This window comes from Babesia bigemina (assembly GCF_000981445.1).
Source record: "Babesia bigemina genome assembly Bbig001, chromosome : II".
In the NCBI taxonomy this organism is placed as follows: Eukaryota; Apicomplexa; class Aconoidasida; order Piroplasmida; family Babesiidae; genus Babesia; species Babesia bigemina.
In genome coordinates, this window is record NC_027217.1 from 731,999 (window position 1) to 759,926 (window position 27,928).

A 27,928-nucleotide genomic window follows, 5' to 3' on the forward strand; every position below is an offset into this window, starting at 1 on the left:
ACTTTGTTCCATAATTCATGAGCTTTATTGTGCATTAAAAGCGCATACATTTTTGTGGCCATCAACAGATTTCAAGATGATAAATGCGTGCTGAGAAGTCGTAAGATTGCCACTCAGTGTTCAGCGGATTCCTGCTGCTTCTTCTCTTTCTTTTGGCGAGCTTTTCTGGAAACCTTCTTGGCAGCTTTCTTGGCGGCCTTTACAGACCTCGCCACTTTTGCAGCCTTCGCAACCTTCACAGGTTTCTCAATGTCATCGACTTCAGGCTTCACAGGCTCGACGGATGGCTCAGCCTCCGGGATGACAGGCTCTTCACCGGCGGGTTCCACAGATGGCTCGGCTTCGGGGATCACGGACTGCTCACCCTCACCTTCAAAGGTTGGCTCGGCTTCGGGGATCACGGACTGTTCACCCTCGCCGTCAACGGATGGTTCGGCCTCAGGGATCACGGACTGTTCACCCTCACCTTCAAAGGTTGGTTCAGCTTCAGGGATAACAGACTGTTCACCCTCGCCTTCAACGGACGATCCGTCTGCTACAGGTTCAGCTGATTTTTCTGCTGGTACAGATTCTGGATTTTCCGATTCATAGACAGCATCAAATCCACAGAGGTCGTGGACGATATCCACTACATTCGGATTCAGATTCTTAACAGCCTTGAGAGCACTTGCACTACCGGCTCCACCGAGACAATCTAGATCATCATACCCCACGGCTCTCACTACTTCACCAAAGTTAACCTTTGCCTTCTTCTTCCCGAACGGCCACCAACATGAGGATTGAGATGCACTTGCATCCCTCATGGACTCCAGGCCCAGATATAACATTGGAGCGATTCCCACGAAGACCGCTGCGCAGGCTTCTGGGATTTCTGAACACGACGCATCCCAAGTCGCTTTTGAACTGTAAGCAGATTCATACGTGGCAGGGTGTTTTATCTCATCCAAGAACTTCTCACAACCACCAAAGAATTTAGTCAAGTTCTTCGTGATTTTTGCCGGATTCGAACCCATGGCATTGACGAAATAAGAGGGTTTTTTATCCATAGCCTTAACGAAGTTCCCCAGCACATCTTTAGCTGGCCACAGGCCCCTAAGCTCTTTATTCCACATGAACCCCATGGAAATAAGCTTTACATGCTCGAGAGATGGCAACTTCTTGGCTAGCTCAGGGTTGTTTTTGAAGTTGTATGAGAGATACTTGTGAATTGCCTCACCCAATGCCGCCAAGTGTTCGTCACCATCGTCTCCCTTCAGGGCCACCAACCAGTCGATGCCCTCCTTGACGTTGTGAGGAACATCGATCAATGATTCGTACACCATTTTTTCCAAAGATATGTTGAACTATTCAGTTGATATGCCCGTATGATTTGGTGCCTATTAGATAACTGCCCGCATATATAATCAGCAGCGTACGTCGGCTATGTATACACGGTCGATAAGCGAAACAACCATATGGACACTTATGACCTCGCGTATTGATGATATCTACGAAGCTGTATTTATAGCGGGTAGGATTAATGCGGAGAAGCGATGACGACCACCATACCGTACCCCACCTTAGCAACTCCATAGCACTAACCTGGCATGCAATATCCGAAATGCATGTCATTATCGCCTGCGACTTATAAAAAGCCGTTACACACGCACAATCTGCGTATGCTAACAGTATTTACAATGGCGCCTTGAGGTTTTTAAAGTCAAAATGGCTTGTGTGCTAAGGTATAGCGCCGATGGAGTGTTGCGTGACCGGGTTGTTATCAACAGACGGGTCCGGTGATCAGTAATTCAAACACTACTTGCGCCGTTTACTCTCATAGTCACAGTTTCATGCTTCATGTGACTGCCGCAACTTTAATTCCGACGACTTATGGCTCATAACAGCTGCACTTTAAACATGTTAATGCACCATCCCCGTAACACAGCTGTTCTTCCAGCTGTTACCACATCCTGCCGAAGAACGTGGCACAACTCTGTGTTCGTGGCCACTGAATGTGAGAGGCTGATGTTGTGATTGACTACCACGACGGTGACCCGGGTTGACTTCTATTTTGGTATCAGCAATAACGACGCGCTTTACCATCAGGTGTTTATACTAACACCTTGATACTCCGATGTTGCATGTAAGAGAGCTTGGGCAAATCCGAGATATTGTGGTTGCCCCAAATCTCTAGATTCCTGAACCACAGTTGCCCACATTCCCACCTATGTTTGTCCGTGCCAACATAAGATTATGAGTTTCAAGGCGAATGTAATCCCACTGAAATCGGGCCGCCACCTTCCCACTGCATCCTTCTGCGATGTTAATGGGCCAACCGGTGCGGGATTAAGATGCCAGCGTCTCACCGAATGCGGATTGTAAAGAAGAGCCTTCAGCCACTAAAGGGGCCCTATAGACTCTTCTTATCAACATTTCCGCCACTACACTGTGACCCACTTACCCGGGGGATTACTCGCTGTCTAACCAAGCAAGGCGCTTCTATGCCGCAGGTTTTGGGTGATCACCTGCATTGACCTACGAGGCATATGAGCAAAAACTCTTTTATTACACTACCTTCATGTTGCCAGTTAGATGGGTGAAGTCAGCCGTTGCTTGAAGGAAGTGCATAGCATGGGTTGGTGGCACACAGGTGTTACTTTACCGTTCATCAAAATAGTACCACATTGTTCCCTTAACCAGGGTCGGTCAAATACGGTACGTATTTTACCACCTTGATGTAGAGACTACCGGTGTACTGGAGTTCCGTCGAGCAGTCATTCATCCTTGGAACGGAGTCTTGAGGTGGAGACGGATTTCCAAGGTGGCGAATCTGAATTATTTGTGCTTCGTTACGGCGCATACACCGGTTTGTGCGGCGGAGTGAAGTGCCCAGATTAGCACCGACGATAGCAGCTATGGCATGACAAATGATCTCATCCATAGTACCAACGACGATACCAACAACCTTACTACCTCGGCCGCCCTGACCAAATGTTGATTTCCCTAGTAGACTTATAGAAGTCACACGTATGAGAATCACTGAAAAAGGCTAATATTAAGCACATTTTCCGACATGGGCAACCCTCGCCTCCGCACCTGCTCCACATCCTTTCTCATGCGCTATTCAGTGTCCTTGTTGCCAATCGTCGAATCGCACCTTCCCAGATCTCATGCCGCCGATGCCATCGTAGACTGATCCATTTGAGAAGCCATGTCGCGAACTGCTTAGCAATGCAAGTATAGCTGAATGATTGTTTTTCAAATGGAAACGCAAGCACGGACTGTCGTCCACGTGCGCTATCGAAGCGTGTTTCCGACACTAGCTGCTGTCAAACACACGTGGTTTACACGGCTAACATATGTTCCGACTAGTGAGTGTTCCAGCATGATCTGAATCAAAATAGACCCAACTGTATTTGAACCAAGAAGCATGCCTACACTCCACCCAGACTGCCACTGTGCTCACTCGTGCTGCAACCTTGTGGGGGTTACAAACAACTAGGTAACTAGGTTTGCAGGGCCCCACGAAGTGGCTGCTGGTGCTTTATCCGGGCTCACGACTCTAAGGATCACCACCATGCTAAGCACGAATGCCCTTAACTGCGTCGTTCACCTAGACAAAGTCTAATATTCACAGGGTGTCACATATAGACACCGATTCAACCCATCCAACCACCCACTCACCCGTCGGATGATCCAACACCTCTCCCACGCTGCCGATTCGGGTGACATCCAACTCAGTTTACCTCCGTTGATACTATTGGATGACACCGCTAACCGTAGCAGCTAAGCCACTGCACCCTTATTTTTGTGTTTGCATATTATAGTGTCCATTGTGGCTACGCTTGGTTTGGGTATGTTTTTGGTTTTACCAGGCTATAGCCTCAAGTTACTGGTGTATGCCGCGGGCAGCACGTCATGTTGCCTGAGGCTATTGGTGTCATTCACGCAAACATTGCTGCAGCGGTGAATCACGCTTAGAGCGTTGTGTTTGGCAGCCAATACTGGTTTTTGCTGATAGATTTGATGCAGCCAGCGGCTCCCCTCTAGTGCCGATCTCTCACTATGTCGAGAGTTTCGTTGCTAGTGCGCGAGTTCGCATGCGATTGTATTTAGATACCGTCTCGCATACGTACGGGGCCAAACGGCACCACGGTCCGTCGAGGTGACGCACGACATAGGGCAGGCGCCGTATCTGGGGACCGACCGTAATTCGCCGGCGTTGACGGTGTGTTCCCAGTCAATACAGAACGAGGCGTTGTAATTATGGTGTCATTACTACCGTGGCGGGATCAGCGGGTGCCACATCACCGGTGACTCCGGATGCTGCGTTGTTGATTGTTTAACAGTCCCTACTTGCTCAGGTTCCTTTTCCGTTCCCATCCATAAAGTCACCAGACGTTATGGAGCAAACGGAAGGAGATGGGCTTGTGCCACCGTTTTCGTTGGTGCATCCAGCTGGTGGAGGCAGGGTAGACAATGCCGTCACACACCAGCGCGCGCCTTCCGTAGAACTCGGCACTGCGTGTCTGTTTGCGACAGTACACGTTTCCAACCGTTTTGGGGCTTGTAGTTTTACCATTTTGCCCTGGTAATAGCCGTTTCGCACCCTTTTCTGAGCGCTCTGCACATCCGTAGTGTTTCCCGGCTGGCGGTATATCTGGCCTTCCTGCGGGCTGGAGTGACCTTCTTCGCCATTACTGGTCCATTGCGATTTAGATAAATATCTCTGGAGCCGCTTTACGGCTTTGTGCCAGATTAGCGGATTAAGGTTTCCGTTCGTTCCGCTGATCTTCTCGGCGCCTCATGGCGACCAGCATTGCGTTTATGTGCATTTCGTCGGAATTTACACGTCACTACTCGGGATGTGTCGGGTCTGAAGACCGGAATGCGGGGCTGCACATCGTGTAAGCACTCCATCGATATAGCGGCTGTCTATACAGCGGCCCTCTGTGGCCGTGTCCCGCCTCGGGATGCTGCGGCTTCAATTTCCAGCTTTCAGCCGCCAAATTACCCTAAGTGACATTATGTAGACATATTTGCTGTGTCTAAATAGAAGCTGCACGTTTCTCAAATTTCCCCTCAAAATCAGAGAAGATTCCAACTCGCCGGAGCACGACCGTCATAATGGACGTTATATACTCGTAGAAATACCACCACCATGATGGTGAATACGATTATATTCTACCAATACAACGTCGTGGAGGTAACTACGTGTAGGAACAAGGTCGAGGACCTGGTTAGGGAGATGAGTAGCTACCATCCAACAGACCAATGTCTAGATGGCACATTATCTGTCGGACGACATTAAATGCAAAGAGGAATGTGACTGTGTGATTGCACCTCGCTCTCAGACGGTATGGATGCTCTTAAAGACGATCGGCACCTTCAAGACGCGAGCCCCGCAACCTGAACCAGCGGCGAGGCTCTATCTTGGTAAAACTGGAAACTGAGCCAATACCAACTTTACATGCCCTATCATGTTATGAAACATTGTGTGTTAAAAGGTTTTGTTCGCGAGGTGGCACGAAAATCAGGTGGCAAAGAAAATTGTTAGGTTGCAAAGACTTACAGGGGGTGTGACGGCAACAGAATCCCCCAAATCGCATCTTATAAGGACCTTTGAAGCACCTTTGATGTCACACATCTCCTATGGATGCTTATGTGTTTTGTTTGCAAATCAGTTCGCGGAGCCCAATAATTTCAAGAAGCCAGCCTAGTTTGTAGCTTGAAATCCTTGATTGCCGTTGCAGCAGATAGCGTGCCGCATCGTCCTGCATAACGCAACATTGTGATAGTAAGGTTGATCGCCTGCTTTCGATGCGCTTGCTCTTCTGTTGCCATAAAAAATGGCGCCTATCCGTAACTGTGGACGGCGATGGGTCGTAGCATTATTCGGCTTCTACGCGTTTGGCTATAATGGGTTGGCCATGGCAGATTCTACAACAGATGAGCAATCAGGAAATGCAGATACACTGTCTAAAGGTATTGCGTTCTACGAGGGCAATGAGGATTGCGCGAGGCAGATCGTGGGCCTCTCAAAGTTACATCAAATTGCTACTGACATGACTTGGGAATTGGGTGGCATCTCAGTTAATATATCTATATCTAAGGCTCCGTATGATTTTAAGGAGGCAGAGTTAAGGGAGTGCTGTAAATTCTTAGAAGTAGCTAGAGGTGTAACGGCGGCCACTAAAGAGTACGTATATTTAGCACGTCTGTTGGATTTATACCGGACCAACATCGCGGAAATTCGAGAGTTGCGGCGGTCTCCGATATTCGAGGCTGCAGCCAGCAAAGCTTTAAATGATGTGGCGCAGGATTTTGAAAGCAAAGAACAGTTCGCACGCAACGTTCTAGAATTCGACGTTTTATCAGATTATGTGATAAAGATACGAGAAGTGGAAGAGTTCATTCGAAGACACACGGGTCGAAAAATTTATCCGTATCGCTACACAGTGAAAACGCCAGCGGTGTCAAGTGATGCATGCTTCGTCGCATCAAAAGTTGGGATTGGTTCGGACCCTCCGAAGTCACATAACACCGGCGTGAGTACCGACTGCGCGTATGAATGGCTCCAAACAACTTCCTCCGGAACGGCACCGGATGTGAATGCACTATCGCCAAGTGTAACCGAAGTCACGGACACCAGACCCAACGCTGCAACAACCGAGGCTGAGGAGCTTACACCGTCGCAGGCATCCAATGCGATTGAACTGACTCCAAAGTCACAACATAGAGAACCGGAGGAGCCAACAACATCGCCAGGAAAGCCCGAAGTAAAAGATACCGTATCATCACTTTCACCAGCTACTGCTTTTGGCGAGCCAACCATCCTGCCAGAACCATCTACTGCTTTTGACGAGACAACCATTCCGCCAGAACCAGCTACTGCGTATGAGACTGCCATCCCATCAGATGCAACTGCTTTCTACGAGACAACCATTCCGCCAGAACCAGCTACCGCGGATGAGACTACCATCCTGCCAGAACCATCTACTGCTTTTGATGAGACTACAATTCCACCAGAACCAGCTACTGCTTTTGATGAGACTGCTCTCCCACCAGTGGCAACAGGGCAGCAGGTAACGGCTGGAGGCAATGAGGAGATTCAATCAAAAATTGGGGGCATGGGGAGATACCTCTCAAGAGAAGCGGTCCGGCAATCAGGTCGTATGCACTTGTCGTCGGATGTAATGATGCGCATCGGTGTTACTCAAACCATTGTTGCACTTGTTATATTAGCAGCTGTGGTTTAAGGTTACAGCGGAACGACAGTATCCGGTTTTAACGTATTGTGCTTGGGCTGCGACCGTGTACGACTAATATGTTGACTGGCTCCATGTATTACGGTAGGTATTGGTTCTTGAAGAAGTCCACCATCTTAAAATATGGTATGGTTGTCAGACATTTGGTTTGACTGAATGTATATATTAGAAACAATTGGAGTGAAAGATTGGAATGGCTGAAGTAATCACGCTGTTTGTGTCTCGGTGAAGTACGCCAAGCCACGTGATATCATGTTGGGCAGAAGTAAAGCGGCAGTGGAAGATACTAGATTGAGAGTCACGGTCGAAATCCGCATCGACTTGTGTAGCGTGCTACGTGGCTACTCATGGCAGGGGCATATGTTCCAGTGCGATGGAGACTTGGGCCTCCCACTCTGTAGTAGTAGATTTGTAGGAACAGCTGGTCGCCTGTTGAACTCGTTGACATAAGTGTGACGTAACTGTATTATTAGTGCTCATTTGTAGCTCTGCGGTCGATGAATGTCGTTTCCATGATCCGGGCACCGCACTTTGTCCATTAAATGGCGTTGTGGGCGTCAGGCTCAACGTGCTGCCACAGACTGGACAATCACATTACGCATACCTTATCAGCACAGAGTGTTGCCCCGGTGCTCTACAAGTGGTTTGAGTAAGCTTCTGAGACGCTGGCAGCGCCTCTCCTTCGACTCCGCTATGGCCGCTTCAACGCCGGGTTGGAATTTTACTTTAGTCAGATATAGTCCGTTGCTCGGAGCGTATGGTATGTCGGGTATAGCCTCTCCTCGTTCCAACATGAGCCTGATGTCGTCCACTTTAAGAACCCCGTATCCAACCTGCGAACCATGGACGTTTGTAGGGTCACCCTTACCAATACTACATGGCTGACTATGCCTCGTACCATTTTGTACAAGAACCTATCCCCGTGAATCACAAACTGAAATTTATTTTGTCCAACTTCAGTGTCGTTTCGCTGAATGTCAATCCTGTGTATGGTACAGATGGGGTTCTTCGTTATCATTTTTTCATTGCCTCGACTCTTTTTGCGGAACCCCTGCGTTGCAGTGTGGGTGCGTCCGTGTCGTGCGTACCTCGAAGTTGTGCGTGCCCTGTATGACGTCAGCTGCCTCGCGCACTCGGTCGAAAGAGAATTGTTCTCTGACTTCGTTGTATTCTTCACGTATATGTTTCCCCGTACTATGGAATATAAACCGACTTTTCAGCAAAGTGTTTCTGAATTGTGAATCCGCGACGATCTGCCAGTGATGCTTCCTCTCGAAAAGGCTGGGGCACTCCGACAGGTCCACTTTGTAGGTGTAGCATTTTCCTATGTTGTCGAACCTTACATTAAACTGCGAAATTATGCCCCTTCAATGACCGAAAATCACGCGCAGCCTTATTTATGCATGCACTGGATTTTTCATAAATGCGTTTCATCTGTGGGCGCCAACGTCGTCACGTGCATCCACAACAGACGTGGCACCCCACCATTAAACGTTAAACAGACGCAATATAACGTCAACTCACCTCTGGCTTAGGTGCTGCGATCATTGCCGTGACTCGAATGTCTTCCGGTAAAATGCGGTTAACCCTGTCCATAAAGGCGTCAAGGTCGCCGTTAAAGGGCGGTTCGCGGTCAAATGAGATGTACTGGCAGGCCTACACAAACAGTGAGATCCGTAACATTGCACCTTACCGTTTCTGTGGCGTGTACGCCTTTGTCTGTTCGGCTGGACGCAACAAGTGTAAATCTGCGTTCTGCTGGCAGGGTATAGGTGCATACATCGTCATCTACATCGTACACAGCTTCCTCATCTACGTTCACTGCAGTTGTTTGCTTCTTCCGCTTCCTGCGATTCGGTATGTAACCGTGTATGACTGCTATAGCCCGCAACACCTCATTGCTAACGCTTTTGTTCGCCGACGTATGCCGTTGGCTTTCGGTGTTAAGATTCTCCGCAGTCATTGCGAGCCTCTCATCATTGTAAAAGTGGTTGGGACCGACAAAACCGTTGTATTCGCTGCCATCATATTCGACGGTCATGACAACGTTCGTCAAGGCCTGCTGAGCCCCGGGATTCGGCCCTGATGGCGTCCGATACACCTTTTGGCACCCTGCCATCTCTAGTTCCTCTCGAAGTTCACCCGCAACATCGTGCGAATCTTCATTAGGACGATGAGTGGACGAAGACTCGGCCCCTTGCGGCGGGGCGGTTGTTGCGATACCTGGATGCTCAACGGAGCAGTCGTTTACAACGGGCGAACTGATGCTCTCATCCCCGTCAGTCCTCGTTGCCACCTTTTCCCGTGTCATTTGCGTTGCGCATGCTTCGTCTGATATACAACACTGTTCAGGCACTGACTGAAGCCACTGCCTTCTTCGCCAGCTTTGCTGCCTTCCACTGTAAAACCCTGCTGTACGATGCAATTGCAGGCCACTCTCGCCGCTGTAGTGTGTAAAGCGGTACGCGCTGGTGACTGCGATGAGGGATAGCGCCAATGATGCCTCCAGGAGGAGAAAGCGCATCAGTCGTCACCCGGAGGTAACCACGCAGCTCAAGACGCTGGCGATTTATATCCGCAGCACATCAAGTTTCGTATTTTATTTTACAAATGTGTAACGCGTGCTGCGCTAGTGGAAGACTTTAGCACGTGAGCTCGCCCGTATGGTGGCCTACCATAATAATGGACACGTAGCACCATCGCGGCGCGCTGCACACCAGCATCGGCTTATATTAGTGGTACATGATTCGAGGTGTAGTTCGTTCCGCGGCCCTGCAGTGCGCGTAACAGCACAGCGGGAGGCTGCCGGCGGAGCTCATCGGAACCAGTGCCGGATGGCGGACTACAACGGCCGCGAAATGGCACAGCGGGTCTTTAGACCGAGTGTTAACATACACCGCCATCGCGTATAAATGCCACGTACGAGCAACGGAACGTCGTGAACGGAGCGCAGCAAAACATCGACCAACCTCCGAGGCCGCACCCATCGGCTACTACAAGCTTAACCCCATGCCATTTTACTTTTTTAGATGCGTTAAATATGTCATACTGGCCGTTCCGGCGTTGCGTAACCCGTCCTTCCGTCGGCCGCCGCTGCCTCACATGAGCTCCGCAAGGTGGGGGCCATCACCTCGTGCTCTACGGTTGCCTTGGAATTCGCCCCTCCACATATTACCTTCGTCCAATTTTTTGGATATATACCTCTTCTGTATTAGTAGGCACGTCGGCGCTGCCCTATTGTCGCTGTGCCGGTCCGATCGTCGCACAACTGCCAGACACTGCCGGTGAGTTTTTGTACCGGCTGCTTGCTGATGCACCGCCATTTCCGGTGTTATCGGTTCGCGTCTATTCGAATTTCGATATGTGTGCATATTGATTCTTAACTCCCGTACGCGGCGTTATTATACGTAGTTGTGGTGTTCCTCTGCCGTGATACGGGCGCTTGCGTCCTCCCTGATCGAAGCCGTGGCTCACAACTTCTCAGATAATCATGTCGTCCAAGAAGGCCTCCAAGGCGGGCGCCGAGGGCTCCGGTGAGACCGCCGCGGCTGCTCCTGCGGCCGCTGCCAGCACTCCTCTCGGCCCCCAGAACAAGGGTGAGCAGGTCTTCGGCGTGGCCCACATCTTCGCCTCCTTCAACGACACCTTCATCCATGTCACCGATCTTTCTGGCCGTGAAACTCTCGTCCGTGTGACAGGTATGTGACTTGCCTGTGTAATTGCCGCGGGTGTGGCTGCTCTCAACCGCCGTGTTTCCGTTTGTGAGTGATGTGGGTATGCAAGTTGTTATGCACTGTGTTATGGGTGCTCATTATGGCGTATTTTGTACCACGAACGCGTGTTTTCGTTGATGAAACTTTATTGCGGCATTCATCGGTTTTTAGGTGGTATGAAGGTGAAGGCTGACCGTGACGAGTCCAGCCCTTACGCTGCTATGATGGCAGCCCAGGACGTCGCTGCAAGGCTTAAGGAGCTTGGCATCACTGCCGTTCACATTAAGCTGCGCGCCACTGGAGGCACGAGGTCGAAGACCCCTGGCCCCGGTGCGCAATCTGCTCTTCGTTCGCTTGCCCGTTCCGGACTTAAGATCGGCAGGATCGAGGACGTCACTCCCATCCCCACCGACTCCACCAGGAGGAAGTGCGGTAGGAGAGGTAGGAGGTTGTGATTTTTCGGCGTGGCCATTTTGGCTAACCTTTTGCTAATGTGGTCAATGTTTTACTGCATCTAGTGTTCACAAACGTCCCCTCATTGTAGCTTTGTGAATGGTGGGCTGTTCGTAGCCGTCAATTCAGTCGCTTGTGCCCCTATATGCTTCGGGTGGGATGCGTGTCGCGTTGGGCTCCCCGCAGCTCCGTCAACGCGCTCGCCGCTCATTTGCCATAATACTGCGCCACTTGTGCGCCGTATTTTGGAAAACATTTTTTTGGCTGATTTTGCGCTTTCACATAACTTTATGATGCCCTGCGCCAGTTGCACTAGGGCGCACCTCCTGCTGCCTGTCTAGTGTTCCGTAGCCGCGCCCGGCCGGCCGTACGCTCCCGCGTCGTCACAACAGATCCACGGTATCTCACACAGTTAGAAAAGCGTCGATACCTTCTCGTGTCACACGTAACACATCAGGACCGGCGCCGAGCCTCTGTTTGTAACAAAGGTTCGACTGTCTACTCCCGGCCTGATCTCCGTAGTTGACACAGCAGACATCTTTAAAGCCATCGTGTCTCGTTAATCAGACGGCACAGATCGTACTGTGAATGTGTCAATAGGTAGGTCGAGTCCATCTGGTTCTGTGCATAAGACATGTGCGAGCACTGTTCCGCGGTTTCAGCGCTGTTTATGTATTTGCTGCGCTCCGTATATGTGTAGGAATGCGATAGGAGCGGTTGTGAACCGATGTGTGCGTGTTTCGTGTTTATGTGTACGATGCGTTTTTCGTGTCTTCGTTGCATTCGCGGCGGTGCGGCCGGTAGCGCTCTCCTCGTGCCCTTATCAGTGTTCATATACGCGTGTTCGTCGGCCATGAACGCAACTCATGCTGGTGTGTAGGCATTTGTGCGACTGTGTCGCTTCTTACTGGCGCCGATTGTTGAGGACGCTCGTAGCTGCTTCTTGCGCCCAACTGTGACGTGAAATAACGTCTGTTGCCGTGCAACCTCTGTGAAGATCCGGAAAAGTTATGGCAGTGCTGTGCGCTGTGTTGTCCACTGCCGCCTTTCAACTGTTGCGATAGCTGTCGTGGACGATGTGAACACCACTGGCGAAGGATGAGTAACGACGTACAAGTTTCTGGCGCTATGACGGGGCATTCACGCAGCCTGACAGGCGCGCGCTGGCGTTACGCCTGGGTGTTGGCGTTAATATGTGGCGCAGCATGCGCCTCGGCGCTCGACGCCGCGGAGTTGCCACGCCACCTGAGGGACCATTCTTACGCAAAGATGTCTGAGAACCCGTCGGATACAGAAGCGATTGGTTACAATGACGAGAGCGTTGACAGTGTCGGAGAACGTGGACGGCACCCTTTGACTGGTACGTTGATTGCGGCAGTTAGTTAATCATGTCCTTCAGTTGTGGGTATGGCTGGCGAGTTCGAGGGATTTTTGGAGCTCTATGATCAGGATGACGACACCGCCGCCGGCTTGAGTTTCATGGAGATCGCAGACGGCCCTGAGGATGCGCCGGCGGGCGAGCCGGCACTGGCCCAAGCACCAGTGCAGGAACCCGCTGCTGTGCCTGCACCGGCGGAAGCCCCGCAGTCGGGAAAGCCTTCCAAGAGTCTCATCAGTTTCCGCCGCAAAACGGCTACTAGCGCTGCCCCGGCAGCCGCTCCGCCTTCTAATCCGCTGGGATTCTTAGGCTCAATCTTCAAGCCTACGGTAAGCGTTCTTCAGCGTGTTGGAGATGCATGTTTCGCAGTTCAAACCCGGTAAGAAGTACAAATTCCGCAACGTCAACATGGAGCTGGTTGACACTCACCTCGACTTGCTGGATCCCAACGGCGTCATTCAGGGCCGTTTCACGATGAGCGATGAGGACAGCCACACGCTGTCGATTCTGACTGCTTTGAAGCAGCGGAAGTTCACCAAGTGTGACGTGAAATGGGTGCCTGCACCCAAAGGATCCAAGGATGGCATGGGTCACATCCAGTTCGACTGCAAGACCAAGGTGCCCGCCGTGGGTTACGCCGGCCAGATCCCGATTGCCGTTTACGTGACCGGCCTGAGCAAAGAGAAGCATCAGAAGATCTACATCAACACCGACGGCCTGAACTTCCGTCGCGACTTTGAGGATATTGATCAGATCCGTTACGCAATTTTGCAGGCCCTGGGCATAGACTTGGACCACCAGATCACCATCACCGAGGTGAACGGCCACCACTACAAGGACGACGCGTCGACGTACCAAGCCATTGCGAAATTGGTGGAGTCCGGGGGCACGATCATCAAGGTGACGGTGAAGCCGATGATCCGCCTGGAGGCGAACGTGCAGGAACCGTACTCGCCCACGTCGGAGAACTTCAACCATGAGCTTGGCAACATGACCATCGACGATTACGTGAAGACGCTCAAGAACCGGAAGAAGCTGTCCCAGCTCGCTCACGACAGCCTCGGTGAGAACGCGGAGGGGTTCACCTTGGTGGGCATCAACGAGCTCCACGAGGGGTCTAAGGGGTTCAACGGCAAGAACCCCTCCAAGATGCCGATCGAGATCGATGAGAAGCTGACCTTCATGCCAGACGTGACGGTGCGTTTCAACTACCTGGACAGCTTCGTGGCCAGCAAGAGCTTTGCCGTCCACACCCCCGCTGCCGAGGTGGTGACCCTGGGTCGTGACATAGTGCGGAAGGCGCGTGGCGGCAAGGACAAGAACGCGTACCGCGTGTACGCGTACTCTTTGCCCGGCTGCCCCATGGAGGAGCCCGACCTGTACGAGCTGATGAAGGTGCGCAAGAACCTGACCATCGAGCAGCTGCCGTTTGGCGAGGCGTGTTCGAACCGCCGCACGCACACGATCGACTTCTTCTACCTGAACAGCAAGCCCGCGAACTACGTTTTCGATGTCGACTTGACCAACCCCGACGGTACCCGGACGGAGACCAAGCGCATTACTGTGAAGTACATGGACGACAGCGACATGTCCGTGCTGAAGGACGCGATCGTGAGGGAGTTCGAGAAGGCCGGTTACCTGATTACGCCTGACGACCTGACCTTCGTGAACGTCGTGCGCTCCGATGGCGGCGACCTGACCGACAAGACCAGGATTTCGAGTTTGGCTGACATCCCGAAGGAGCAGATGCTGGGCCACATTTCTCACCTAACGTTGCAAGCCGACCCGCACCTTTTGGGTTACTTCACCGAGAACGACGGTAAGCGCGACACCTTCGATATCAAGCTGTCGACGACGAAGCCGTCAGCTGCCGACATCAGGAACGCGTTCGAGAATGAGCTCCACATGCGCAACTTTCTGCGTCCCGACGAGAACCTGCACACCAAGATCCGCTTCCACCCGCTGGACGACAAGCGGAAGGTGCTGCTGAACATGTTCGTCAACCCCGATGACCAGGGCCACTTCCCCGCCGGGACTAAGCTGCGGGGCATGGCGGCTGAGGCCGACTCGCGGTACGAATTCCCCGTTCGGTTCACCAACGACGACGGCAAGGTGCACCAGTTCTCCGTGCACGTGCCGTACGGCGCCAGCCAGCAGCAGATCGAGGACCTGATTGCGAAGGAGATCGAGCGTCGCAAATACGGCGAGCGTCCGCGTGAGATGTTCATCCGCATGAAGGGCCACGCTGACGACGGGCTCGACGGCCTGTGGGACAACAAGGTGAGCGACGGCATCGAGTTCGACGTGGAGCCGGCGCGTCTGCTCGACATTGGCGGTGTCATCGACGACATCCCCACCAAGTTTTCGATGAAGATCCACCCGCACGAGGGCCGGGACGAGTTCGAGCGCGCCATCCGCCGCAACCTGATGCAGGAGCCGCAGCTGGAGGTCAAGTTCCGCAACGACCCGAACCGCATCAACGACATCTCCACGATGGTCATCAACGAGCGCGGCCACCCGTACAGCGACGAGGACTTCGCGCACGACCTGTACAACGACGTGCGTAAGGTGCGCGTCGGCATATCCGACCACCCGCTGACGCTTGTCTGGCGTGACCCGCTGAGCGGCAAGGACAGCACGTTCTGCTTCAGCCGCACGGCTGCTGGCGCGTGCCGCGGCGCGCCCGTCCACATCTTGGCGAAGCTGACGTTCCAGCAGCTGTCCGAGATTCTGCGCAACGCCATCCGCTCGGAGAACCGCGAGCTGTACGAGGAGATGGTTGCGCTGCCGCGCAAGGACGCGCATCTGACGTCCGCCATGAAAATGTCGGGCGTAACTCTGGTCGGCGGCCAGTACATCCCGACTCCCGACGTGGACCTGGGCGACTCCGCGGCGACTGTGGAGCACCTGTATGGTCTGAAGCTGTCGCACATCGGCTCGTTTGTGTTTTCGCTCATGAACAAGGAGGAGCTGCAGCGTCAGCAGGGCCGGCTGAACGGGGGCCCGCGCAACATCCGTCTGTCCATGCAGAAGCACGGCGCCGAGCCCGAGTCGCACGTCGTGATGGCCGACGACATGGGCCCGCAGGAGCTGCGCAATGTGATCAACAAGTACTTCCGCGGCGTGGACGACGGGTCTCAGCTGGAGGGCCTGACCATCAACGGGGAGGAGTACAAGGGCCAGCCCCTGTCCTATTTCCTGAACAAGGCCGGCGACAAGAACATGCCTCTGAAGCTCGACTTCAGCGTTGCGAACGACCGGAAGCGCGGCGCGGTGCCGTCCATTATGAACGTCCGCATCCAGCCGAAGTACGACGAGACCCTGCGGAACTACTTCGACCGCGCCATGGAGGAGCCCAACGACTTCGGCCTGTCGCCCCTGCACTCGTACTCCGTCGAGTGCGTGGACGCCACCGGCAAGCGGCTGCACGTGGACGGCATCCTCGACCGCCCGGTGAGCTCGCTGGGCATGTGCAGCGAGCTGAAGATCCACCCGAAGTCGCAGGGGCGTGCGCGCGATGGCGGCCGGCTGTACGATATGGAGCCCGAGCAGAATATGGAGGTGCACACGTCCATCACCCTGGACGAGAACAAGGACAGCACGAGCAGCTTGAACCGTCAGCTGCGTAACTTCCTGATGGAGCTGCCGGACGACGACGTGAAGCACGTGTCCATCCTCATCGACGACAAGCCCGTGAAATGCTCGCTGTCGTCGCTGCGTGAGGCGTACATGATCCGTAACCTGACTGTTGACATGCTGCTTTCGATGTGCAACATGGACTCGCGCCAGGCTAAGCCCAGCGTTTTCAAGATAAACTGGGAAGCCCCCAACGGAGGCGAGGATTCGGCTGGCAGTGCGAAGACCCGCATATCCGTGAACGCGGAAGGCGCCCCGCTGTGTTACTTCACGCTCCACAAGGGCCAGCACGACGTGGGCGTTGGCTCCACCGTGCCGATCACGCTGGGCACCCTGAAGTCGCCCCTGAAGGAGTTCAACGCCAAGCTGTCGTCGATGTTCGGCGATACGCTGTCGCACATCAACAACCTGCGCATGTCCGTGGTGCGCAACGGTCTGCTGTCTCCGTGCAAGTCGGAGGGGTGGATGAAGAACCTGGAGGAGTTCAAGAAGGCTACGCTGCAGTCCGTGTTCCAGATGTGTGGCATCCCCGTCGCCATCCCCGAGGACAACACGTTTTACCACTTCCGGCTCACGATCCCGTTCGGCGAGGACATGACTTACACGTCTGGCGTGAGCATGGGTGGGAGCGTCCCGGTGGAGATGTTCTACAAGGACGACGACGAGTTTTCTGCGGTGCACTACAACGAGGACCTGCGCGTGCCGCTGTACGACTACCTGGAGAAGCAGCCGGACGTGGACCTGGGCAACCTGGACCGCTACGTTCTGAAGGTGAGGGGCGAGAACCCCGCCAACGAGACGGTGGGGCGCACGTACAAGCTGGACCACCTGCCGTCTGACATGACGCTGTCGAGCGTGTTCCCGCACACTCCGATGAACAACATCGTGTTCGAGATCGAGGACACCGGCGACCCGTACAACTCGTCTGGCAGCTGGAGCACGGGCATGTCGTACCCCGTGAACGACTACAAGAACAACTTCGACGCGATAAAGCAGCAGCTGATTTTGAACTTGAAGTCCATGCACGGCAACTCGCTTTCGAAGCTGAACGGGTACAACGTGATGGTGAAGATCAACGGCCAGAAGCACGAGTGCCGCATCAAGAGCCTGGCTGACCTGGAGCGCATGGACTTCGGGGAGTTCAGCCGCAACTGCGTGAACGTGGAGCATGTGCAGAACAACCCGTCGATGAACTTCAACGTGTCGTACGAGAGCGGCCGCGGTGAGCCCGAGATAAACCTGTCGTGCATCTGCGGCGACTACGACACGATGCAGGCGTTCAACCTCAAGCCCGGCGACGTGATCCCGAAGGCGCTGATCGAGAAGCTGACCAAGAAGTACACCCCCAAGGACCTGGAGAGGGCGCAGTGGGGCATCATGATCAACGGTGTCCAGGGCAACTGCCACGTGGACAACATTTCCGCGCCGATCTACCTGTCCGAGCTGCTGGAGAACTGTGGTGTCGACGACACCCACTCGCGCCACTTCGACATCACGCTGCACGACTTCGCGGTCGACAAGGCGTTCGTGAACAAGGTGGCCAAGGAGAACATGACCGCGAACGGTGGCAAAGGCCAGGGAGCTGCTGGTCAGAGTGTTGTCATCAGCGGAGGCAAAGGCCAGGGAGCTGCTGGTCAAAGTGTTGTCATCAGCGGTGGCAAAGGCCAAGGAGGTGCTGGTCAAGGTGTTGTTGTCAGCGGAGGCAAAGGCCAGGGAGGTGCTGGTCAAGGTGTTGTTGTCAGCGGAGGCAAAGGCCAGGGAGGTGCTGGTCAAGGTGTTGTCATCAGCGGCGGCGTCAAAGGCCAGGGAGGAGCCGCTCGTGGTGGAACCGGCGCTGAAGGCGGCGCTGTAAACGTAACGATGCAGGGCGCCGAGTCCGAGGGTGACTTCTCGCCGCTGCTGTTCCAGGACCACACGATGCGTGCGCCGAACGAGTTCGCCAACGTGCACCCCAACGTCTTCGTGAACATGCCGCAGGATTACAATGGGCCCCAGGTGAACGTGGACGGCAGGAAGAGCATCAACGACTACGTGCGGGAGATCGTGATGGACGAGAACAACGTGCAACCGGGCGTGCCGATGAACATCCGCGTGAACACCAACGGCCACCAGTACAACCTGAACGACATCCCCATGGACGACCTGAATTACCCGTCCGGTTACATCAACGGCAACACGTCCATCAACGTGCGCCCCGACACCAGCGGCAGCCTGCCCGGCACGGTCAGGACGTTCCAGCTGCCCGAGACGGACAAGCCACTTTCGTCGTACATGAACCTGCTGCACAAGCGCATCCCCGACATGGAGAACAAGCGTCTGATGCTGGTGGGCAACAAGACGATGCTCGACGAGGACCGCATCCCCGCGCACCTGATGAACAAGCCGATGAGCGAGCTGCGAAAGGAGGGGTTCGTGGTGTCGCTGGTGAACGACCCGCATGACCTGCACCCGTCCGGTGCCGTGAAGGTGAACATCCTGTCCAGGGACGGCTTCAGCAGCAGCGCCACCATCAACGACCTGCAGGAGCCGCTGCGGAACGTGTTCGCGAAGATCGGGGCGTCCGACGTGGACATGAATGCCCTGGCCGGCGCGCAGTTCAAGGTGGTGATAGACGGCATCGAGAAGACGTGCAACCTGCCCAAGCTTGACCGTCTGCTGACGTCCGTGTCCATGCAGGACATCCTGTACACCTGCGGCATCAGGGACTTCAACCACTCGCACGACTTCACGCTGTTCTTTGACAGCCTGCTGGGCGGCGAGACCGGCGACCATCGCACGCCGTTCAAGCTCGAGGTCGACCTCGATAACAACGTGGACAGCACCAAAAACGTGGACTACTCCACCGGTGTGGAGCTGAGTGGCGGCGCGCTGGACTTCCTCAAGTCGAAGCCGAACAGCCACATCTTCTTCGACATGGAGGGCAAGGGCTTCCGTGAGTTCGTGGAGGTCGACACCGAGAAGTTCCGCCAGCTGCTGAAGGCCCACCCGAGCGTCGTCGACCTGCTTCTGCGCATGGGCATCCCGCAGGAACACCTCGGTGGCGTCGACTGTCTGAAGATCATTCTGTCGACCCTGTCGCAGGTGCTGCAGGGCCACCAGCAGTACGCGGTGAACAACGGGAAGGAGCAGAGCGGTTTCAAGCTGGACGACCCCATCAGCAAGTACCAGTCCATCGCCGACTTGGCGGCGATCCTCAAGGAGCGTCCCGAGCAGGACGCGACGGTTTCCGTGGAGCTCGCCAATGGCAACACCAAGGAGTTCGTGGTGTCCAACCGCGAGTTTTTGCACGCGTTGCACGGCGGCTTGAGCTTCAAGACCGTCGCTCTCTGGGGGCTGTCGCAGCAGGAGGCGGATCAGATAACGCGCATCCACTTCAACACCGCGCCTTTCGGAGGGGCGCCCGACCAGCTGCCCGAGGAGGCACTGACCGCCGAAGGCGGCGCCGTAAAGGAAGCCGAAAAGGCTCCGGCCCCCGCCGGCCGCGGAGGCTCGCTCAACGCGGGTGTCATAACGCCCGACACCCTGCTGCGAAGCGTGGGCGTGATTTCCAAGGCTATGAATGAGCAAGATCGCAACGTGAAATTCGTCGTCCGCACGCAGGCTGGGGAGACGTTCGACATCGTGGTGAAGGGTTCCATGCTGAAGGACAACTCCAAGCACGGCCCTAAGATTATCGATTTGTTGTCGTACTTCCTGCCGGAGAAGACGATCTCCACCATCGCCGCCGTCTCCGTGCAGCTGGTGAAGGACACGAGCCGCTTCTTCGTGCCGCTGAAGACGCACAAGCCCGTGGTGATGCCGATAATGGCGGCTGACGTTCCCGAGGAGTGCGACATCCAGGAGTTCAAGAACTCGTGGAACCCCCCGGAGACCACGTACAGGCGGCTGACGTTGCAGGAGGCCATCGACAACTACCGCTCGCACTTCAAGGTGAATGGCGACGCGGTGGTCAAGGCGGCCTACCTGCTGCGCAAGGAGCCCGGTAACAACATCTCCGCGGAGGTGCTGTTCGACGAGGACCACCCGGCTGACGACGGCAAGCTGAATCGCAAGATCGGTAAGGACGTTGATAGCGGCAGCACTATTTTCGTCCGCTTCAAGTCCTCGGGCGAGCTTGCCCCCTGAGGCCGCGACCCTGGGCAGTGCCTGGGTCGTCCCGTCCGGTTGAGATTTCCTCTTAATTTTTCCACTGCTCACATTCGTTTCCGTACCGCCCTTTACGGTGTCCTGTGCTGGGTGTGTGGCGCTTTCAGTGGACTGCGGGCGCACATCTCCTCCTTCCGCCTGTTTGGGCGCGTTACACACCCCGCGTAGCCTATGGCCTTGGTAGACGCCGAGTCACGGCGTCAGTAACCGCGCCGAGTGGCCCCTACGCCTGTTGTCGCCGCCGAGCTGGATGGGTCTGTTCGAGTACCTGTCGAGTGCCCTCTCGGTCGCCGTGGAGCTAAACTACTACGTGCTAGGCGCGGGCGCTCTGTACCTCCTCGCGAAGATCGTCGAGTTCAAGGCTATATCCAGATTCGGATCCGGCGATGAGCTCTTCGCAAAGCGCGTCAGGCCAGGGTACTCGCTGGTGCTTGACCTCGACGGCACGATTTTGCATTCCGTCCAAACGAGGGTACGTTGATGCTCTATTTGCAAGTGTGTGTTACGTGAACCGTGTTTGACGGCGCCGGCGGTCGCGGTTGTCCGTCTGGTTTGATATCAGCCAGCCCTGGCGGTAGTCGTGTCTCTCCATGCCATTTCCCAGACACCTCTGGTACCTTTGACGCTGCACGCTCCGAGCTGTATTACAGTGGTCGCGCGCGTCTTTCCACGTGTTTTGGTGGTGCTGAGAGTTGTACTCGGTTCGTGTCTATATCGTTAATTGTTGCGCGTCGTGGCTTGTCACCCACCAACACCGTTCCCGCAGGGCAACAACACCACGTCGTCCATCGCCCTAAATGTTGGCAAACGAGTTCGCCACTTCGTGGTGTACAAGCGTCCGCATCTGGACACCTTCCTGATGGAGATGCGCAAGCGCTACGAGATCGTGCTGTACAGCGCGTCGCAACCGCTGTACGCAGACGCGTGCCTGAACTACGCGTGCGTCAACCACCTCTTCGACAGGAAGCTCTATCGCAACGACTGCATCGTGGGCCACGGCGGCGCGTTCGTGAAGGACCTCTGCAAGATCAACAGCGACCTGTCGAAAGTGGTGGTGCTGCAGAACCCGCTGCAGTCCAACGCCCACATTTCCGCGAACAGCCTGTTCATAGACAGCTGGTCCGGCGGCCGGCACGACACTGCGCTGCTGGACATCATGCCCCTGCTGCAAGCGCTGAGCCACGTGGACGACGTGCGCCACATCTTGGCGTTGCGCCGCAGCGGTCAGCCGGAGTTTTCCCAACGCAGCGTGACACCGCAGGAGAAGCTCAGCGACTCCGCCGCCACGCCGGGCGAGCCGTTCAGCGCGGCCGGGCGCGCTGAGATCCTGGGTGAGCTGCAGAACTGGGACAACATCGGAGCTCGCCTGACAACGCGGGTCAAGCGTATCTTCGACACCATGGGCCCCGATACCACGCTGCACATGCCCGCGCCGAGGGACGGGCCGCCGCGGTTTAACAAAAATAATAAGTAGTGACTAAATAGCGGTTCAAGATGATAACTAAGGCGGTGGTTGAGGAGCGTCTGCGCGCATTGCTGGCCCCTGTGTTCCTGAAGGTCGTGGACAACTCGGGCGGCTGCGGCGCCGCCTTTCACGCCTACATCGTGTCTCAGCAGTTTAGCGGCAAGAGGCTGCTCGAACGCCACCGACTTGTTAACGGCGCGATTGCGGAGGAGATGCCGCACATCCACGCCTTCACAATGCAGTGTCTCACCCCTGACGAATGGGAGGCCAAGGACCGCCCGGAGTCTTAACGCGGCGCTCCGGCATCACAGACAACACTTCACGGTTGCGCACGGCGCCTGGCAGCGCCTCTGGGCGCCGTACACAGGCCTTCACATGTCAGCGTGCAGCTGGCCCGCGCACTGAAAAGCCGCGAAAGCCGGCGAAACTATTGTGATGAATGTGTCTCTGTTCTACATGTGTTCTTCACGTGGCGATGCTGAGCCGGCTGGACTGCAAGGTGTCGTGGTGTGTTGCGGCCATAACCGTCACCGGCGGCCTCCGTGGTCGGCGCGGAGGCGTTGTATCGCCTAATTATAGCATCCACAACACCGATTTGAGCACACCCTCGAGAATGCTGAAAATCGGTGTGTCGGGGTAAGACAGCCACTGAGCCGCCGCCGACTCGCTCATGGTGTGCATCCTGTGTGTGACACGCTTGACATCCTACCCGCCGCCGGAGCAGTGGTACATCGCGCTACATCTTTGTTTTAGGCAGGAATGTCATCAGATTGAATTGCTGTGTCTGTTCAATTTAGTTTTCTCTGCCTGCCCGCCGTTTCAGGTTGGTTTGCGTGCTGCACGGTTGTGGTTTCGCGGTGACGTTTGGGTTTGCTTCTCGCTGGCGCCGCCGTGACATCTCGATTGGGGTGTTCGTCCGGTGGCCGTTGTGTTCCGGTAGTGTGCATGACCTGTGGCCTCGGTGTGTCTGATGTGTATACTTTGGCGTAGGCCTCTCCGACCGCGGAACGTATGTGCCAGTGACATTCTCGCGCCGGCACCTGCTAATTCTCGCAACTTCTTCTTTGCATTGTGGCTATGGATTTCGAGGACCTGAAGATCTTCAAGAGCTGGGAGCAGGTGAAGCCTTACTTCACCAATCCCAGCCTCATCACCGTCGAGGCGCTCTTCATCTTGTTGACGCTATGCAACGTGTACGTGGTGCACACTCTGTTCGTGACCGTGCTGCCCGCGCCGGTTTTCATCACCTGGTGGCAGCTCACCCAGGGCCTGCTGTCCGCGTACATCCTGGGTGACTTCGGCCAGATGTACCCGAAGATGGCCTACTTCCCCAGCGTCAAGATTGAGCTCGGGCTCCTCAAGACCCTCGTGCTGCCGACCATCGCTTACGTTGCGATGCTGTGCTCCACCAACATCATGCTTTGCAAGGCCCCGTCCACGGCCGCCTTCCCCATCCTCGCCTCCGGCGCTGTCGCCGCGCACCACGCCGCGCGTTTCATCGCATGCGGAGAGGAGTACATGCCCATGCGTTGGAAGGCCATTGGTTTCTTGGTGCTTGCGTTCGTCCTCGGCGCGACCGACAAGCACATTGCGCCTGGCAACATCATGACCGTCGCTTTGCTGTACGCGTTCCTGGCCGCCGTGTTCCGCGCTGGTTTCATGGAGCGTGCCCTGCACATCGTGGGCGGCCGCGGCAACGCGCTGCACAACCACCAGCACCTCATCGGCGCCATGATCCTCCCCGTCGTCTGGATCGTCAACGGCGAGCTCAAGGTGCTCATCCGCGACTTGCCGTGGGACATCACCGCTGCTAAGACGTGGCAGGTATGGGGCTGCTTCGTGGCGGTTGGCGCGCTGCCATTCGTCAAGAACGTCGTGTCGAACAGGCTGATCAGGCAGACTGGCCAGGCTCCGTGGCGCATGCTGGAGCTGATCGCCGTGGCGCTGCTGTTCATCATTGGCTCGTGCAAGCAGGCTCCGTCCTGGCAGGTGGTGCTGGCCACTATCTTCGTTATCATCGGTCGTTTCTTGGGCGCCGTGGACGTCATCAGGAACCTGCAGTACGCAAGGGAGCCCGGCACCAGCATGGGCCACCAGGCTTCCGAGCCCTTCCTGCAGAAGGACGAGGCCGCCCTTGTACAGGAAATGGAGGCTTGAGTGGCGCCCATTGTTAAGTGCACACTAAACTGCCGACATCGACTCCAAGCTAATGTGTAATTATTCGTTCGGGTTGAAATTCGTCGTGCGGCCACGCTCAGTTCAGTTGTTTCTGTTTGATATATCCGCCTCATAGGCCCACTATGTTGCCCAGCAGCGGCGAACGCCCTGCAACGACTGCATTTTGGTTCTGCTGCACGTCAGGGCCGGCTCCATGTCAAGCTGACAGGTGTGAGCCTCGTTGAGCCACCATCTACACAACTGCGTGTCCACTACAGCGCGGCGCATACTCGCTAAATCACGGTTACAATGCCTTCGTAGGTACATGATTCTACGATACACTCGGCATTAGCACGTCAGTTCAGCCGCCAATGCGCAGGGCGCCGTCGCCTCACTTATGCACGTGCTCAGCCGCATGCTCGTGTGTGATGGCAAGCTCTCCCTTCATGTCCAGATCGGGGAATATCTCCTGCAACGGCCCCTTGTATGCGTCGGCGTCCATGTCGCTGCGGACGCGGCAGTGGCGCAGCCATGCGCGCAGGTAGTCCGCCGGCAGCAACGTGTTCTTCAAGTAGTCCGCGAAGTGCTCGGACCACTCGATTTCGCTCATCTGCCGCTTGTTTTCGGTCTGCTCCGCGACCAGCTCCTCGAGGGAGCCTCCTATTTTACTATGCAGCTGCTTGAGCGTCGCCTCTAGGTTCTCGTAGCAGCTGGCCTCGACGCGTTCGCAGTTGTCCTCCACTGCCTGCTCGATGCGGTCGACCTGTTGCAGCAGCGACTTCAGGTACTCCCGGCGCCGCGAGATTGCGTTGTTGGACTGCTGCTGCATCTCGTATATGGCGGCGTCGTAGGCGTTTGCGATGGGCACGAAGCGCGCCGAGTTTGCCTCGTTGGCCCCCTGGCCGTGGATGTGGCCCGAGGCGCAGTGCTGGCAGACCGGCAAGTGGCAGAAGGTGCAGTACATCGTGTATACCTTGGAGGGGTGGAGTCTGCAGCGGGCGGCGGGACGCGGCATCTGCGCAAATCTGTTACCACTGGCGTCACTGCCGCACCTGGTTGAGGGGCACGCGGATGTGGCGTGATACCACCTTGTTTTGGGTGTGCAGCTTTTCGTCGCACTTCTTGCATATGCGCGCCGTGTCCGAAGGGCAGTATATCGTGGCCGCGTCGTTCTGGCAGCTGTCGCAGAGCGGCAGCGCGAACGTCTCGTCGGCAGCAGGGTCGAACTCGAACTGTATGAGGTACCGCGGGAGTATCTGCGAGGCGCCGTAGATGATGTACTCCCGGCGGAACGCAAACTGCGGGAGCACCCCCTCCGAGAAGAACTCCTCAGGCCGGTTGTCCGGCGCCGCCGCCGGCTCGCGCGGCTTCAACATCGCAGTAACGTCCAGAAAGCGCTCACGGCCGTGGTTCTCGAGGTAGATGCTGTCGTACTCCACTGGCATGGTGAGCCTAAGCCGCTGCGCCTCGACCTCGTCGGCTGCGGCGATGGCCTTGCCCAACGCTGCGAGGCGTCACGGTGGCGGCAACTGGCGAACGTACCGACGTCACAGACGAAGTACTCGTATACCTTCCTGTCGCCGTACATGATGTTGGTCGTGGTTGCGTTCTTAGGCGGCAGGATCTGCCCCTTGTCGTCGAGGGCGCCTGTAGAGCGTTAGTCGCATTCACTTTTACCCACCGCTTCTGGTATCCGACGTTGCGCCGTCCCGCAGCGTCGAACGCAGCAAGGGGAAGCTCGCGCAGCTGTATCACATTGCAGCCTTCCTCCCCGCAACTCACTGTATGTTGCCGATGCTGACCTTGAAGCCGTTGCTGCCGACCTCAAAGCCTCGCGTGCACACGTCCTGGGTCGAGTTATTGCGGTCCAGGCCGCCGGCGTCTATAAACGCCTCGACGATGGGAGTGGTCTGCGAGAGCATGTGCAGGGCCGCAGAAGCCGCGCAGGGAACCTCAAAATCACTCATTTCAACCGCAGACACTTGCAAGTGCGCTTCTAAATGCATCCACGTACCTGTACCCATCTGCTGAACACCGAAACAGCATCCGGTTTGGTGACGTTCCACGCCTGTAGCAGGGTCACCCTTGAGCTCCTGCAGCGCAGCTGCAGCGCGAACTCCAGCGCGTTCCACTCGTCGCTGTCGCGCACGACGGGGTTCTCCATCGTTAGGAGTGCGATTGGTCGTGATGTGTGCTCTGGCTGCTCCAGCAGCGTCGGCTGCGTGCGGCGTTGCCATCACGCGCGCCGATGGCGGAGGACGGGCGCGTTACAGCCGGCAACACGCCTGACGCCACCGTCGAAATATAGACGTTAAATACAACGCGGCAATATCAAGCTGAAGGCGGCAAACACCGCTCTTGCACGCGCCGATGACTGCTGTGAATGGCGACTCCGCCGTCGCCCTGATCCTACGCTCCTCGCCTTCTTGCTCTGCTAGCTGACGCCGCCGCTGCCTGCGTAGATGACGCGACACAGCAAGCATAACACCGGCAACGCTGTCTTCACGTACCATGAGAGGAGGAAGGTCAAGGACTTCAACACGCTGCGTCAGCGCCTCGGCGCGGATTCCATGCGTAAATGCGAGCACTGCTGGCTCTGCCTGTCCACGGCGGTGAAGCCTGTTTGCACGCCGGCGGGCTACGTGTTTTGCAAGGAGTGCATCCTAAAGTGTTGCGCGAAGCAGCTGGAGGACCACAAGCGCGAGGTCGAGGAGTGGAACGCGCAGCTGCTGTACGAGGAGGCTAAGAAGGCCGAGGAGTTCCACAGCACCCATGAGTCGCTGAAGCGGAAGCTGGTGGACACGAGCGTGTTCGGCGTGAGCACGGTAAAGTCCGCGAAACGCCAGGCGAGCGGCGCGCCGAACGAGCGCGAAAAGGCAACCACAGCGGCCGACAGTAACTTCTGGGTCGCCAACGCGACGCGCAAAGGCGATGCGGAGACGAAGGGTGAGCGCGGCGCCAGGATGCCCCCGAAGCCCAAGCCCGGTCTCAAGTGTCCCATCACAGGCAAGCCGCTGAAGATCAAGGACCTGGTGGAAATGCACCCCGACACTGAAGAGTCCGACGACCCCGCTTCTGGGGTCACCTGGGTGTGCTCAGTGTCGCAGCAACCGATATCGCACAACCCTGTCTTGCTGGACCGCAGAACCGGCAGGCTGGTCCTCCGCCGCTACTTGAAGCTGTCTAACGCCGAGGAAGACGGCCTGTTCATCGAGCTGATTCCCGGCGGAACTGGATTCGCCGCGCACAACGGCGTCATGGCACAGAAATACCGAGAGGCGTTGCTGTGATCCCGGCCAACGCCGGCGCTGCGTCGGCACTCCGGGGCCAGACACTGCAGGCACCAATAACACTGGATGCGGCGCCAATAACACCTTAATATAGCTCAACACATCGCTATCACGCTGCTTCCGCCGATGACGGTGGGCACACGGGCTGCTACCGACGGTCGCGTACCCCGGCCATGTCGCATTCGTGATAAAACGCACGGAAGCCGTACGTACACCTCTGTAGCAACCTATGCACTCAATGGTCGCTCTGGTGTAACGTACGCTCGCGCGAAGCCAAGCCTTCGACTCATGGTGACGCCCAGCCGACACCGTCCCGGTCGGCTTGGCGGCGACGCACAGCCTTCGAGGCAGCCGATTCGCTGTTGCCCTACGGCATAATGTATTTAAAAAAGCGTAGTGTGCATCGGTTTTTCGGTTGGATGTGTCGCCTTAGAAGACAAGAT

General features: G+C 55.9%; 13 protein-coding genes across 13 annotated transcripts; 9 read left to right on the forward strand and 4 right to left on the reverse strand.

The window, feature by feature from the left end:
• Positions 1-113: 113 nt before the first annotated feature.
• Positions 114-1,322, reverse strand: BBBOND_0203150 (hypothetical protein; the record flags this gene model as incomplete). Its single annotated transcript, XM_012911890.1, has 1 exon — positions 114-1,322. One exon carries the CDS (start codon positions 1,320-1,322, stop codon positions 114-116), a length of 1,209 nt encoding a protein of 402 aa, XP_012767344.1.
• Positions 1,323-2,671: 1,349 nt separating this feature from the next.
• Positions 2,672-2,920, reverse strand: BBBOND_0203160 (hypothetical protein; the record flags this gene model as incomplete). Its single annotated transcript, XM_012911891.1, has 1 exon — positions 2,672-2,920. The coding sequence occupies one exon, from the start codon at positions 2,918-2,920 to the stop codon at positions 2,672-2,674; it is 249 nt and encodes an 82-aa protein (XP_012767345.1).
• A 2,223-nt stretch (positions 2,921-5,143) lies between these two features.
• On the forward strand, positions 5,144-5,699 carry BBBOND_0203170 (hypothetical protein; the record flags this gene model as incomplete). The annotated part of the gene is made up of 3 exons (XM_012911892.1): positions 5,144-5,218; positions 5,334-5,415; positions 5,554-5,699. The coding sequence occupies 3 exons, from the start codon at positions 5,144-5,146 to the stop codon at positions 5,697-5,699; spliced, it is 303 nt and encodes a 100-aa protein (XP_012767346.1).
• Positions 5,700-5,909: 210 nt separating this feature from the next.
• Positions 5,910-7,238, forward strand: BBBOND_0203180 (hypothetical protein; the record flags this gene model as incomplete). Its single annotated transcript, XM_012911893.1, has 1 exon — positions 5,910-7,238. The coding sequence occupies one exon, from the start codon at positions 5,910-5,912 to the stop codon at positions 7,236-7,238; it is 1,329 nt and encodes a 442-aa protein (XP_012767347.1).
• A 617-nt stretch (positions 7,239-7,855) lies between these two features.
• Positions 7,856-9,558, reverse strand: BBBOND_0203190 (RNA pseudouridine synthase A 2, putative; the record flags this gene model as incomplete). Its single annotated transcript, XM_012911894.1, has 5 exons — positions 7,856-8,080; positions 8,146-8,298; positions 8,336-8,596; positions 8,772-8,903; positions 8,941-9,558. 5 exons carry the CDS (start codon positions 9,556-9,558, stop codon positions 7,856-7,858), a joined length of 1,389 nt encoding a protein of 462 aa, XP_012767348.1.
• Positions 9,559-10,737: 1,179 nt separating this feature from the next.
• On the forward strand, positions 10,738-11,415 carry BBBOND_0203200 (40S ribosomal subunit protein S14, putative; the record flags this gene model as incomplete). Its single annotated transcript, XM_012911895.1, has 2 exons — positions 10,738-10,945; positions 11,132-11,415. The coding sequence occupies 2 exons, from the start codon at positions 10,738-10,740 to the stop codon at positions 11,413-11,415; spliced, it is 492 nt and encodes a 163-aa protein (XP_012767349.1).
• Positions 11,416-12,682: 1,267 nt separating this feature from the next.
• BBBOND_0203210 (hypothetical protein, conserved) lies at positions 12,683-20,552 on the forward strand (the record flags this gene model as incomplete). Its single annotated transcript, XM_012911896.1, has 3 exons — positions 12,683-12,773; positions 12,813-13,120; positions 13,161-20,552. The coding sequence occupies 3 exons, from the start codon at positions 12,683-12,685 to the stop codon at positions 20,550-20,552; spliced, it is 7,791 nt and encodes a 2,596-aa protein (XP_012767350.1).
• A 271-nt stretch (positions 20,553-20,823) lies between these two features.
• Positions 20,824-22,047, forward strand: BBBOND_0203220 (NLI interacting factor-like phosphatase family protein, putative; the record flags this gene model as incomplete). Its single annotated transcript, XM_012911897.1, has 2 exons — positions 20,824-21,045; positions 21,340-22,047. The coding sequence occupies 2 exons, from the start codon at positions 20,824-20,826 to the stop codon at positions 22,045-22,047; spliced, it is 930 nt and encodes a 309-aa protein (XP_012767351.1).
• A 20-nt stretch (positions 22,048-22,067) lies between these two features.
• On the forward strand, positions 22,068-22,328 carry BBBOND_0203230 (BolA-like protein, putative; the record flags this gene model as incomplete). The annotated part of the gene is made up of 1 exon (XM_012911898.1): positions 22,068-22,328. One exon carries the CDS (start codon positions 22,068-22,070, stop codon positions 22,326-22,328), a length of 261 nt encoding a protein of 86 aa, XP_012767352.1.
• A 185-nt stretch (positions 22,329-22,513) lies between these two features.
• On the forward strand, positions 22,514-23,061 carry BBBOND_0203240 (hypothetical protein; the record flags this gene model as incomplete). The annotated part of the gene is made up of 3 exons (XM_012911899.1): positions 22,514-22,674; positions 22,792-22,861; positions 23,029-23,061. 3 exons carry the CDS (start codon positions 22,514-22,516, stop codon positions 23,059-23,061), a joined length of 264 nt encoding a protein of 87 aa, XP_012767353.1.
• Positions 23,062-23,115: 54 nt separating this feature from the next.
• BBBOND_0203250 (GDP-fucose transporter 1) lies at positions 23,116-24,195 on the forward strand (the record flags this gene model as incomplete). The annotated part of the gene is made up of 1 exon (XM_012911900.1): positions 23,116-24,195. One exon carries the CDS (start codon positions 23,116-23,118, stop codon positions 24,193-24,195), a length of 1,080 nt encoding a protein of 359 aa, XP_012767354.1.
• A 391-nt stretch (positions 24,196-24,586) lies between these two features.
• On the reverse strand, positions 24,587-26,359 carry BBBOND_0203260 (zinc finger (B box) protein, putative; the record flags this gene model as incomplete). The annotated part of the gene is made up of 6 exons (XM_012911901.1): positions 24,587-25,210; positions 25,248-25,699; positions 25,738-25,842; positions 25,877-25,941; positions 25,978-26,105; positions 26,210-26,359. 6 exons carry the CDS (start codon positions 26,357-26,359, stop codon positions 24,587-24,589), a joined length of 1,524 nt encoding a protein of 507 aa, XP_012767355.1.
• A 298-nt stretch (positions 26,360-26,657) lies between these two features.
• Positions 26,658-27,485, forward strand: BBBOND_0203270 (ENOS INTERACTING domain containg PROTEIN; the record flags this gene model as incomplete). The annotated part of the gene is made up of 1 exon (XM_012911902.1): positions 26,658-27,485. The coding sequence occupies one exon, from the start codon at positions 26,658-26,660 to the stop codon at positions 27,483-27,485; it is 828 nt and encodes a 275-aa protein (XP_012767356.1).
• Positions 27,486-27,928: the final 443 nt, after the last annotated feature.